This window comes from Anser brachyrhynchus (genome assembly GCF_964034855.1).
Source record: "Anser brachyrhynchus genome assembly, chromosome: 12".
Taxonomy (NCBI): domain Eukaryota; kingdom Metazoa; phylum Chordata; class Aves; order Anseriformes; family Anatidae; genus Anser; species Anser brachyrhynchus.
The window spans coordinates 13,156,328-13,168,706 of record NC_137707.1 but is presented as its reverse complement, the minus strand read 5'-3'; the positions used below and the strand labels follow the sequence as shown (position 1 = coordinate 13,168,706).

Below are 12,379 nucleotides of genomic sequence, written 5' to 3'. Positions count from 1 at the left end.
GTTGCAAACATCAGCCGAGGGCTAAACATTCAGAGCAGAAGGGAAGGAGGGATGGATTCAGGCTGTCGCTGCTTAGAGGGCCCAAGATGCTGAGAGCAGGGAGAGCTCAGGAGAGGGGGATCCCCCCAGGATCAGCATCCCCGTGGACTTAAGCCACTCTAACCCTGGAGAAGTGTTGGTGAGCGGTCATGCACCTCTACCCCAGTCCCCTAATTCCTGCTCCCGCCTCTTCTGGAATCAGCAGCAGCTCACCCACGAGGCTGTTCTCACCGACCCATTTCCCTGCAGACTCCGCTCCCTCCCCGGTGGCGCAGCCTGTGCTCCACCTGCCACGAGGCTCCCAACCGAAGAGCATCACGAATCCTTGACCTGATTATATCTCCACGCCAAAACACGCCTTTGCCTGCGCAGGAGGGGAGTATCTCGGGGGTAACGTGAGGAACGTGCCTGGTGTTTGCAGAGGGAAGAGGCTGAAGCAGTGCGTGAGGCTGGCTGGGGATGCAGAGCTGCAAGGTTTGCGGCGGCACCGCTGCGGGAGGGTGCCAGCACCGCAACGGAGCCATTTCCTACCTGCTTGTGCAAAACGAGCTCATCAAAATGCTCTCCCCAGTGACACGGCACATGCACAGCAGCACGCTGCCCCTGACCGCGCTGCTCTGTGCTGGAGCAGCACCAGATTTTGCTGCATTTCCAGGGAGGAAGGCATCAGTAAAGCACTGCAAGCGCTGCTGCAGCAGGCTCGCAGCTTGCTCGTGCATCCCAGCTCTCCTTAATCCCCAGGCAGCCCCAAGCAGGGGTAATGGCATTGCCTTAATGCGATCCGCTCGGGCCGCCACGCGGGCTCCCAGCATCGACAGCTGTGCCAGGGCAGATGTCGGATGCGATCGCTTCCATCTCACCCACTACCCTACTTTCTCCCCTGCTGCTCCGGAGGGCTGGCGCAGCCCCGGCGCCTCCTGCATGGTTCTCGTGCTGCAGCAAGGAGTTTTCCAGTGAATTCAGCAACAGTGGGAGCTGCCGCAGGCTCTTGCCTCTGGATATTGGCACCTTTTTTTGCATTTTTCTCCCCAGCAGTGGCTGGGGAACCTGACACCCCCCCCCGCAAGTGGTCCTGCCAGCGCATTCCCCATCTCAGAAGGCATCCTCCAGCACACAAACACTTCTCTCTTTCCAAGTGCATTCAATCCACGGTGATGGTTTTCACCCCATTTCCCTTATCAGCCTATTTTCTTCATCTCTTTGCTGTCTTCATGATCTTCTGCCATCCGTCTCCTTGGCAGCTGCTTTTCACTGCCAGTCTCTGAGCTGTCATCTCCCTCCTGGCCTGCTGCCCGGCCCAGCTGCTTTCCTGACCCCATTTTCAGACAAGGTTAAGGTCCGGGCCAGGCTCTAGCCTTTAAGCGGGCTCAGCAAGCTGCACTGCCAAGGGTGGAAATATCCAGGTTCTTTCATTGCGGTCCAAGTCACAAGGGCACATCCCATATGGGCTGGCAGCTGGGCTGCTGAACCGGCCGGAGCCACTGGCCAGGAGGTAAATAGTTCCTCCCCGCTCCCCGTGCCACAAGCTGTCACTTTCTCATTCTCCATCGCTCTCGTGTCGGAGCTGCTTGCTTCTTCCTGCTCAGCCAGCCCCAGGTCACCGTGACAAAGGCTGGGGCAGGGTGCCCGATGTCCCCTGGCCAGCAAGGGGCAGAGCCCAGCTCTCCTCGGCATCAGGAGGCTCTCAGGCCAGGAGGAGCCTCCCCAGGAAGACAGGCTGGAGCCCAAAGCTGCAATTTCAGCTTTGTGCTAAGCCCTACCTACCATTATCTAAGTTGTCTGATCTAAAGGCAGCCGCGGACAGCTCAGCCACGTGGCAGCAGCCTGCCCTTTCCGCAGGGTGACAGGGAGCAGGAACATCTGCATGTACCACAGAACATGGTGCTGCTGTCCCGGGGGAGACGGCCTCAATGCCCATCCTCGCGGCCTGGCACTCGTGTTTCCAGCCTTGCAGGAGCTGTCAGCCCTGCCCAAGAGGCAGAGGCACATCAGACGGTGACTGTGGGCTGTGGGAACCTGGAGCAGTGTCCCGAGGTCGCTGGGCTTGGCGCGTCAGAAAAGAGGCAGCCCGGTCCCACTGCGGGAGCAGGAACCAGAGGCAGCAGCACAGGCTGCCCACCTGGTTCAGCTCCTGCTACGCCAAAGTGGGGACACAAAAGCCATCCTCGGGTTTGTAACAGCACTAAAAATTCATCTGGGGCCAGGACTGAGAACAAGAGCCTCTGCCCACCCAAACCTGGGGATGGAGGCTACAAAACCTGATACCTGCTGCGCTGTTGAGCATCACCCAGAACAAGAAGCCTTCCCCGTGTTGGCAAGGACCACAAAGGCTCCTCTGGAGCCTCCCTGCTACTTATCTGGTTTGCTATGGGATCATCATCCCAGCACCCTTGTTTAACACCTGCATACCCAGCCCTGCTGAACACTTGCCAGCCAAGCAGGACAGCTGGGAAGTGGTCTCAAACTGCTCGAGTCCTGTACTGAAACGTGGATGAGATTACAGCAGCCTGAAACACGCCTTCCATTTCGGTCCCTCGAGGCAGGACAGCTGTCTGCGTCGTCTCTTTCAGCAGCTCACACGGAAGGAAGGAAATCAGGACTCTGCTCCAGAAGCCACAACTTGACCTCCCCTTCCTGATTTGAGCTCAAACTAGCGATGGCACGATCAGCTAGGCCATGGAAAGGCTCCAACAGCTCTGGAACGCGGTTCTGGTCCGCTTTACTTCTGCAGAAGCTGAAGGCAGGGACCCCACCTGCCCAGAAGCCCCGAAGCCTCTGCAGTCCCCTAAGCCAGGCTCTCCTGGGAACCAGCTTCTGCCTCAGCACATCCCCAGCCCTGATTTCCAAGCAAATGCCACCAGGAAGCTCCCTCCAAGTGAAGCTGGCAATCACCATGGAGCATTTCTGGATGGCTGACAGCACGTTTTAGGAGAAGGGGGGTCACTGTGGCCACAGGAATGCGCCCGGCATCCACCCATCGAGCATCCAGCCCTCATCATCTCCCTGCAGCGCATCTCCACGCGACGTATCCGCAGCCGCCGGGCCGTGAAGCTGCACGGCTCCTCTCTCTGCCCCCGCTGAACGAGGTCGAGGTCATCCTCCTTCCCCTGCGGCTGCCGCGCCGTCCTCACGCCGGCTGGTGGCTGCGCGGGGAGGGCAGGGGAAGGGGCCGTGAGAGCCGGGTGCCTGGCGCGGGGCCACGCTTCATCGCTGCTCTCAGGGGGAGACCGGGGGGAAGAGGACAAAAACACAAGCAAAGAGTGACTTCATCCTAAGAGGCAGCTGCAGCTTCCTCCGGCTGCAGCCCTTCCAGCCTGTAAGGGCAGCAGAATGGTTTCCCGTGGTGCTGCCTTGACACCCAGCGGGCATTCGGCACGCAGGCAGCTGCCTGCTCCCGGCTCTGAATTGCGCCTGCCCAGCATCGCCTGGCCCTGCAACCAGCAGCCCGGGGGTACATGGGCTCAAGGGATTGCTGAGAGCACCCTTGTGCTTCTGCTCGTGCAGCACTGGAGGTGCAATTCGACTTCTTTGAGTTCCTATGGGACAGATTTCCTACAGACCCGAACCCCTGGATGCTGGTTACCCCAGCAGAGAAGCAATATCCAAGTTGGAGACAAGAGACAGGGCACGAGGCAGGTGCCCAGGACTCCTCTCGGTCACATACAGTCCCCAGCCCCACGCCAGACCCCACAGCGAGTGCCCTGGGGAAAAGCTGTCAGGTCCACGTGCCGAGCCAGGATGGCGAAACAGGCTTCCTGGCAGGTATGCCCCGTGCCACTGCCTGGCATCTCCTGCTCAGCAGGCTTAGGAGAGCTCAAAACCAAGCCCCTTTGCCAAAAGCCTCATCTCCAAGCTTCCCTGCCTGCATTGCTCCAAAATGAGCCCTCCCACTGCGTGGGGCAGCTGGCAGGAGCCAAGGACACCCACAGCCACCGAGCACAGGGCACAGCAGCATCCCTCCTGCCGAGCTCGTGGATGGTCTCGCTGCCTTTCCTCCCTCTCCTCCCCAGATGAAGTTCTCCAGGACAGAGACTCAGCTATCACGTGTCCCCTTGACTCGGTGCCTCTCATTTTCTCTCTTTCCCCCTTCCAGTTTCAGCCCCGCACGCCCACTTCTGCACCTGCTCCACTGCCCGGGCTGAGCCTTCAGCCAGTGGGTGGGAGGCTGGCAGGGAGCAGGGACAGAGCTCAGTGGCCACAGGAAAGCTGGGGAAAACCACTCAACAGCCACAGAACAGAGTCTGCAGGCAAACGAGGGAAACGGAGGGGTTCAGATGATCAGAGCTGGGAAGCAGGCACTGGCTCTAGCATGTGTTACGATGGGTACCAGGGGTCAGCTGTGCGGGCAGGATGCAGCTGGAGTAATGCATCCTATTCTGGGGACCACAACAGAGAAGAGATATAGGTGGGAGCACAACAAAGGTGCTGGAAATCACGACCTCTGAGGAACGGAACGGCAGCAGCAGGATGGCTGGGGGAGCGCGTGGATGTGTCACTACATTCACCGACAGCTGGAGGGGAAGGAAGGCACTTGCAGGAGAGATGAGTTAGGTGCGATTCTGGGAGGGATGGTGCTGGGCACGAAGCAGCTCTCTGGGACGTGGGCCCTGTGAATGCCACATGAGCTGGCGGGGGACAGGCTGGTGGCAGTGGCTGCCAGGACGCTCACCCCCATGCAGCTGGAGCTGGGCGGCTCAGCGCCGGCCCCACAGCACCGTGCCGTGGTGGGCTGCCAGGACTGCAGCGCGGCTCCCCGAGGGCTTTGAGCTCTTCTGCCAGCCCCAGGCAGTTCGTGTCCCTCTTCGTCCGAGGCTTATGCCTCCGTGTGAGATTAAACCCCTGCAGCAGGGGAGGAACTGAGGACCTCCTGCTGCACGCAGACAAGCTATAAGAGCCAAAATAAGCATTCACTCCTCCCCACCTTCATTCCTCTTTAAGCTGAAGCCTCCAGCTAGGTGGGATTGAACATAGAAGAGGTGTAAAACCCTGAGTGCACGGACACTCACCACCTCACCTGGCCTCCTGCCTTTTGCAGGGTGGCAAAAGCCCTCTATTTACCCCAGAGATGAGAGGTTTTGGTGCAGATGCATCCCCTGTCGTGCATCCCACCGGGACCCATGAGGCCCCGCTTGCTTTCAGCCCACAGCACGCTTCCCCTCGGCTAAGCCAGCATCCCCCAGCCACGGTCTGCGAGGAGCAGCCCCTACCTGGTCGCTGGGAAGACGCCGGTGTTGCTCACGCTGGAGTCACCAGATGCATCCAGAGAGCCTGGGGGCAGACAGAAAGGAGGCAGTGAGCAGGACTGGCAGGCTGGAGGGCAGCACGGCCCCCTGCAAAGCCATCACCAGCCGTCATTTCAGGGGCCAGGGCCCCTGGGGATCCCTTTTTCCTGTGGTGTGATTCCACATGGAGGCCAAGCAGCCCAAGCAGCCTCTGCTCCGTACTAGACAGAGGTCTCTGAAGAGCCACTTCGAAACAAGCACACAGGCCGAGCCCCACCAAAGCTGCTTCTCGCTCAGCCAGAGACCTTTCGGCAAGGGATTTTAGCGCTGAAGGTGTGCAGCAGAGCGCAGACTGCTGCACAAGTCCACGAGCCTGTGCTGGCCACCATTTGAAACTGGGTCTTAGAAGCGCGGTGACAAAGCACCCTGACAAGATGAGCTGGACTCTGAATGCCCCCTTGTGCCAGCTGCCTCTACTCACACGCAGCAGAACTGCCACATCAGCACAAAGGGGAAGCAGAGCTGAGAATTTCGGCTGTAAAGCATCACAGATCTGTCTCATCCTGCCTGCTTCCAGGTGCGTCGTCATCTACCCAAAGGAGCAGATATCAACGCAAAATGTAGTTGCTTCGATATTTTAACAAAAGAACTTCTCACAACAAGTAGGGAAGGGGAAAAAAAAAAGTTTCGCTGCTGCAACCACAGCATTACGCTCTTCCCCTGCATCCCTTCCAAAAAGCTGCTGCATTGGCCGGGAATCGAACCCGGGCCTCCCGCGTGGCAGGCGAGAATTCTACCACTGAACCACCAATGCTGCCTGCACTGCTCAGCCCCTGCGCGCATCGCCTCCATCGCCTCGCTGCTGCTGCGCCGGGCAGCCTCCAGCCCCTGCCCCTGCCTCTGCCCCGCTCCCTCCCACGCAGGGTGGTCCAAAAGCCGTCTGTGGACACGTTACAGAAAAGCCCTGGGCTGAACACACAGCCCCAGAAGAATAAGATCAGCTCATGTCGTTTAAGTGTTACGTGTGTTTCGTGTGCCTGGGCTGAGATGTGCCAGAGGTAGCACGAAGCCATCCTGGGACAACAGCACAGGCTGAAGGGATGCTGGCAGGCTAAAGCTGCTCTGTCTGCAGGCATCGGTCCCCCAGAACCCTCTCAGCTGACTTTTTTCTCCCTTCAGTACTCTTCCAGGCCTCCCACCACACTTGTCACCTTTTGTCTTTTCGGTTCTGCTGTAGCCTTCTGGTCATTTTGGCACTGGGACAACTCATGCATGATGGCCTCAAAAGCACCATGAACTTGGGAAGGACCAAAACTTCTTTCTGTTCTTTATCCTTCCCCAACATACACTTCCCTCCATGCACATGCCGATGCTCTCTGGCCTCTGTTAGCAGTCTCCCAGGACAAGTACAGGTCTGAGCTCTCCTTGGGGTGACAGCGGCTCCCCTCAAGCCAGCAGCTGCAGGACGGACGGGCTGTCCTCCTCCTCTGTTACGCAGCAAGACACTAATCATTTAGCTAAAATGATCTTTTCCAGGTCAGTTAATGGCTAAGTTGAAGCGGAGCGCGGTGAGGGGGTGTTCCCCAGGGAGTACAGCACTGGTGGGGCTCCAGGCTGGATCAGCAACCTGCTCTGCAGACAGCACCAAACGCGTCTGTCTCAGCAGTGGATCATCAGTGAAACAGGACTCCAAAGCTCATAGAAAGCGCAATTCCCTGCCCCAGGGAACCAAACCAAGCTGGGCACTTCTCCTAAAGACCCTCACCATGCTTCTAATGGCCCAGGCCAAAAGGGACTCACCGCTGGACGCTGCCTCTGGCTCAGGGACGGGCTCCTCTGAGGCTGGCTCCGCCGGCGGGGCTGTCACCTGCTTGGCCTCATCCATTTCATCGTCCTCCGGGATGACGAGCTTCATCAGACTCTGGTTGCACACGTTTGCCACCTCCTTGATGTCTGAGTGGAGGCAGTGTAAGGAACACGCAGTCCCACGCATGCGCGGTGCCGCACGGGGCCAGGCGCGGAGGAGCCACCGCAGCCCCGGCCCCAGCCCCAGCACCCCTCGCATCCACGCGGCCGGGGCGGGCTCCTGGCTGCCTCCGGGAGCAGCTCAGGTACAAGGATACTCTTCTTGCGGTCGTCGTAGGAGAGGCACGGCAGGACAGCGGTCAGGATCCCCGAGGAGTAGGGCAGCATCACCCGGCCAGCCAGCTGGATGAACTCCCTCATCCAGCACATGGCCGTCAGCTGGATCAGGTCGTCTGGGGAAAAAACAGGACAAGCAGCGGTGAGACAGAGACAGCAAACCCCACGGGACAGGGAGACAGGGACTACATGCAACCAGAGCTGACAAGCCCCCTTCACCCAGTCTCTAGTCCAGATGCCTCTTAGCAAGGTTTTCACACGTGACAGCAAAGGCGCAAAGTGGTAGCAGGGCTGGTTTATAGGAAAACCCAGTGACCACTACTCACCCGCGGCCTGGCAGTGGATCACCAGGATATTGGCCATTTCTGCGAACTTGACGCTGGGAGGATTCTTCTTGATCTCCTTGAGGAACTCCCCGAGGGCCACCTCGCACCTGCGGGCAGGCAGAGCGGGTGAGTTAGCAGTTACAGAGGGCAGCCTCGACACACGTGCAAAGAGGGGATGCAGGAGGCATGGCACGGTGCTTGTACGCACCCCGCGCCGTTTCCTCCTAGCCCCAGGTCCTCAGCAGAGGACCGAGCACATCTACACCCAGGGAAAATGCCTGGTTTTGTTTTATTCACTGTGAAGGGGGGTTGTGTCTAGATGCTGCTCCCCTCTGCCACCTGCTAGGGGATGGATATAGCCCCTGCACAGGAAGAACGAGGCTGTTGCAGTGCCACTACTTATCACAGCTCTGAGTGACACAAGCTCGCTCTGCCCCAAAGTGGAGCCCCACAGCAAATACAAGCCCCCACGCAGGCAGGAGCCATGCTCTCCATCAGCTCCAGACACAGACTTTGTAGCAAGGGCAAGAGCTGGGCCACAGACCCTGCTGTGCCCGCTCCATTTTTGGTCCCAATTTACCCCAACAGCAATGACGGAGGCAGTGGAAGTGCCACACATCTTCCCACTCGAGAACAAGTGTGTGCTTGGATGGGCAGCCAAAAGAGCGAGTGAGACGGGGAGCAGGTGGTCCTCAAAGCTTTCGGTGCTTGCCCCTTGACACACACACACTGGGAAGCACAGAGGAACCGGTAGGGCCCGGTGGTGGAATGGACCCAGGCCTGTTTCACCACTTACTTATGCCCGACCAAACAGGTCCTCCCATTGCGCAGATCCTCTGATCTCCCTGTGAACCCCCAGCCGCTCCTGTGCTTCAAAACGCTCCTCAAAACTTAAGACCTAGCAGCGGGGCTGAAAAGCGAGCTCGCGGTGCTGGCTCCCAGGAGCTGCTGGGCTGGTGCTGTGCCTTGCTGAGCCCCTCGGGCCCCCAGATCTCACACCCGGCCCCAGCAGCACACAGGAACGAGGGCACTGCGCTCAGGGGCTGGGAAGGTGCGGACAAGCCGAGCCAGCACAGCCTGTGCCGCAGCACAGCCAGGCCATGACGTCCCGCACAGCCACTGCAGCCAAAACAACCCGGGGAAGGGAGGCCCTGCCCAAGGACACTTGGATCCACCGCGCACAAGTGGTTTCGCTATGGTTATACACAAGAATTAAGCCTGTGAAGGGTGACAGCAGACAAGTCCCGGGGCAGGGACACACGCTGGCCCCGGAGCAGAATATGGACCCGCACCCAGCCAGGTCCCACACTCACATCTTCCGTATTTCTTTGCTGTTGTCTCCCAGGATCTGGAAGAGCCCGTCCAGGATTTCTGGCAGGTAATCCAAGAGGTTGATGTCAGGCACAGACTCTAAGACCAGGATCTAGCTCAGGGAAGGTATAAGAAAAGACAGGTGAGTTTTGGAGAAGCCACCTAACACCACCGGAACAGATCTGGTGCAGTACTGAGGAACAGAGGCACTCAGAGATGAGCTGCAGAAGGAAGGGAGCGTGGCTGCCACGTGGGCCACAGGGGAAGGACGAGAGGACAGTGTGAATTTGCCCATCGTGGAAAGAAGCCGGGCTAGCAAAGGAGACAGGTGATCAGTCTGCAGCACTGCTGCACTTCCAATCGCAGCTCTGTAACAGGAGGGATCAGGAACGACAGCCACGATGCATGCAGGCAGATGTGGAATGGCAAACTGTGAGGCTGAAAGAGAGCCCAAAGGCATGCATCCCTCCAAAGCCCTGGATGGACTTTGTCAGCTCCTGCCTGGCACAGAAATGAGAAAGCTAATGGAGATCTGTGCCTCCTGGAGAGCAGCATCTCTCCACCGCCGCTGGGTGCAGGAGTACCTAAACCCTTCTTTTAGGAAGGGAGCAGTGTCCCTCGGCAGACTGTAACCTCTAGATCACAATATATTGATTTACACGAGCAGTGCTTGGACTGTATTTTCTAACTTGCTGAGCAAAGCTCTGAACCAGGTTGGCAGAAGCACAACATCACGTACCCGTGACTACAGCGACACGACAGGGAGGTGGTGTTTCAAAGCGCAGGTGAAAAACTCTGCTGGCTTACAGAACCTGCCCAAATAAATTCAGGTTGCTGAGTTCACCCGTCACCCTGGACACCTGCCATTTGCCCAGACAGAGGATGCTGGAGGGCCGCAGTGTTTCAGAGGCTGCAGTGGAAGCCCCTGTGTACCTACCCAGGATATGATGAACTGCCGGGCGTACTGGTTGTTGGAGTAAATCCTCTCACGCAGCAGCGGGATGAAGCCCACCAAGTCAAACTGGTTGCTCTCCGTCACAATGTCCTGCAGAACCCAAGCAGACGGTGTCAGAAGGGACCTCAAGCACACCCCAAGGCCAAGCAGTCACCCCCAGCCAGCTGCTTTTAAGGCACATGACAGGGAAAAGACCTCAAGCCCTTGGTAAGCGGGTCTGTCAGAGACAGCTGGGAGACCTTGGGAGTCCTCGTGAGAAGGACTCACGTGGTTTGTTCAGGGATGGGGCAGGAATACCCCTCGGGCAGTGAATAACTCTGAGCTGGACCCACAGAGGAAGGCTCCTGCTTGGGATGTGCCAGCCCAGCTGAGCAGGAGGGTGGCCCCTTCTCTGATTCATGCCTCGCTGCTGTTCTGTGCACACGGACGAGCAGCTTTGATGTAATCGTGTGTGTCAGCGACCAGAGAGCCCCCTGGCTTTGCCTTAAAGCTCTTCCTCCACGCTCGGTGGGTTTTGCTGCCTGGCTGGGTGCTCACACCGGGGCAGATCCGCAGCTCTGCAGCCGTGCAGCAGGAAGAGGCGGTGAGGTGGCTGCTGACTGCTGTGCTACCGGGGCAGGAGCCGGCAGGAGCCGTGTACCTCCCCCAGCAGAAGAGGAAGTGGGAAGTCTACGCAAGTAAAACCCCCTCAGCACGCAGAGCAGGAAGAGGAACCAGGCCTGCCCTACCTTGGGAGCAGCAGCTCTGCTCTTCGTTACTCATTTAGGCAAGGGAGGAGGCAAGAGAATCAGAACAGCAGCCCTGCTGCTTCCTGGGATGGGGTGCAACTTCACTCGGACCAAATCCTTGCTTCCCCGAGACCTGGCTCCCAATGGCTAAATACACACGTTGCATTGCAATAACCTGCTGGCTGCTCAAACCCCCTGCCTGGGATCGCCTCCAGCCTCTCAATCTAACAGGCTACAGCCAGAGACAGAAAGAAACGCTTTCAGGGTAGCCACAGAACTGTGCCGGGATGGTTCCAGCCTCTGGGGACCACGGCTTCCCAAGCACCCTGCCATGACACGTCGGGCAGCGGAGGCGCCTGCAGGCACAGCACGGCTGTGTGCCCGCACCGAGGGCTCTCAACGGGAAGAGGAAAAATACCTTGAGAAGCCGATCTAGAAGCTCGGAGCCACTTTTGACATTTGGGTCAGGATCAGCAGCCAACTGCGAACAACAGAAATGAGAAAGAGAAATCATTGCACCAGCAGGTCCCAGGCCTCTTCCTGCCTCTGCAGCAGAGCTCACAGCACGCTCACAAGACCATTGCTCTCCTTTGGTATCACAGGGATGGTCAGGGACAAATCCCTTTATCTCTGACTCCTCATTAGGCTCCGACAAATTCTCTAGACGTTTTCTAAGCGGGATATCAGGCACCCATCACCTTCCCGTGTGCCAGCAGCCATGTTCTCAAGTGGCACCAAAGAACAAGTTTGCAGTGATAAGCTGCAAAGGCAGACATCTGCAGATGGGGTTTTGATCCTGACAGACCCCAAAAGACATCGTGCTGCAGAGCCACCTCATCCGCAGCAGTTCTGATGGCCTCGTTTTCCTGCACCCCTGAACAAGGAGCAGAAAAATACATCCTGGAGATGAGGACTGAGAACAGGTATCTCATGGTGAATTCCGGTATCCACAGCACCAGGGGTCAGCATGCTGCTGCAGAAACCGTTTGGGCAGTCCTTCAGACCCGCCTGGTCAAAGCGAACCAGTTTACCTGAAAAGATGACCTTGGCCAGCTTGGTTTGTCTGACTCAGGGAAGAAGAGGCCTAGGAAAGAGGCTTTACTTTTCCAGTAAAGAAATGAGAAACGCGTGGGGGCTTAGAGGAAGCTCCTTACCTTGCTGAGGCCATCAAAGAGTACGTTGAAGTGCGGGAGGACGGAGCCTCTGGCCACCTTCACGATGTTGTAGAGGGCCTCACAAGCGTAGTACCGCAGCCGACTGTCGGCGTCGTTGAAACACGTCAGCACTGGCTCGATCAGCTCCTTCAGGTAGAGCCCGGAGTCCTGGGGGCAGGAGGAGACTGCTTAGCTGAGGAGCACGCCACAGGGAGAGGGAAGAGGTGGCACCACCATGGGTCCCAGAAACCGACAGATTTGGTGCGTGTGGCTGCTTACAGACAGCTCTCAGAGGTGGCTGCTACCTGAAGCAGCTCTGGGGCTCTCATTCCCAGGAGACATCGGCGCAGCCTCGCTCTCCCAGAGAGCGCACTCGTAGTTTTACATGCTGCAGCATGTAAATTTTGCATGCTGCAGCATGAAGGAGCCACGCCAGGCAGAACTTGACTCTGCCCCTGAGGGACCAGCCCCAGCCCAAAAGGCTTCAGGGTTCACCAGCGCA

At 58.2% G+C, this 12,379-nt stretch overlaps 1 protein-coding gene across 1 annotated transcript in view; it reads right to left on the bottom strand.

The window, feature by feature from the left end:
- Window positions 1–12,379, bottom strand: part of VAC14 (VAC14 component of PIKFYVE complex) — a 50,283-nt gene that overhangs the window by 33,946 nt on the left and 3,958 nt on the right. The window contains exons 3-10 of the mRNA XM_080552787.1: window positions 11,878–12,045; window positions 11,142–11,204; window positions 9,978–10,085; window positions 9,043–9,152; window positions 7,730–7,836; window positions 7,385–7,519; window positions 7,062–7,214; window positions 5,247–5,307 (exon numbers count right to left, since the gene is read on the bottom strand). Of these exons, the coding sequence (XP_080408913.1) occupies window positions 5,247–5,307; window positions 7,062–7,214; window positions 7,385–7,519; window positions 7,730–7,836; window positions 9,043–9,152; window positions 9,978–10,085; window positions 11,142–11,204; window positions 11,878–12,045 (905 nt within the window). The remainder of the gene's footprint in view (window positions 1–5,246; window positions 5,308–7,061; window positions 7,215–7,384; window positions 7,520–7,729; window positions 7,837–9,042; window positions 9,153–9,977; window positions 10,086–11,141; window positions 11,205–11,877; window positions 12,046–12,379) is intronic.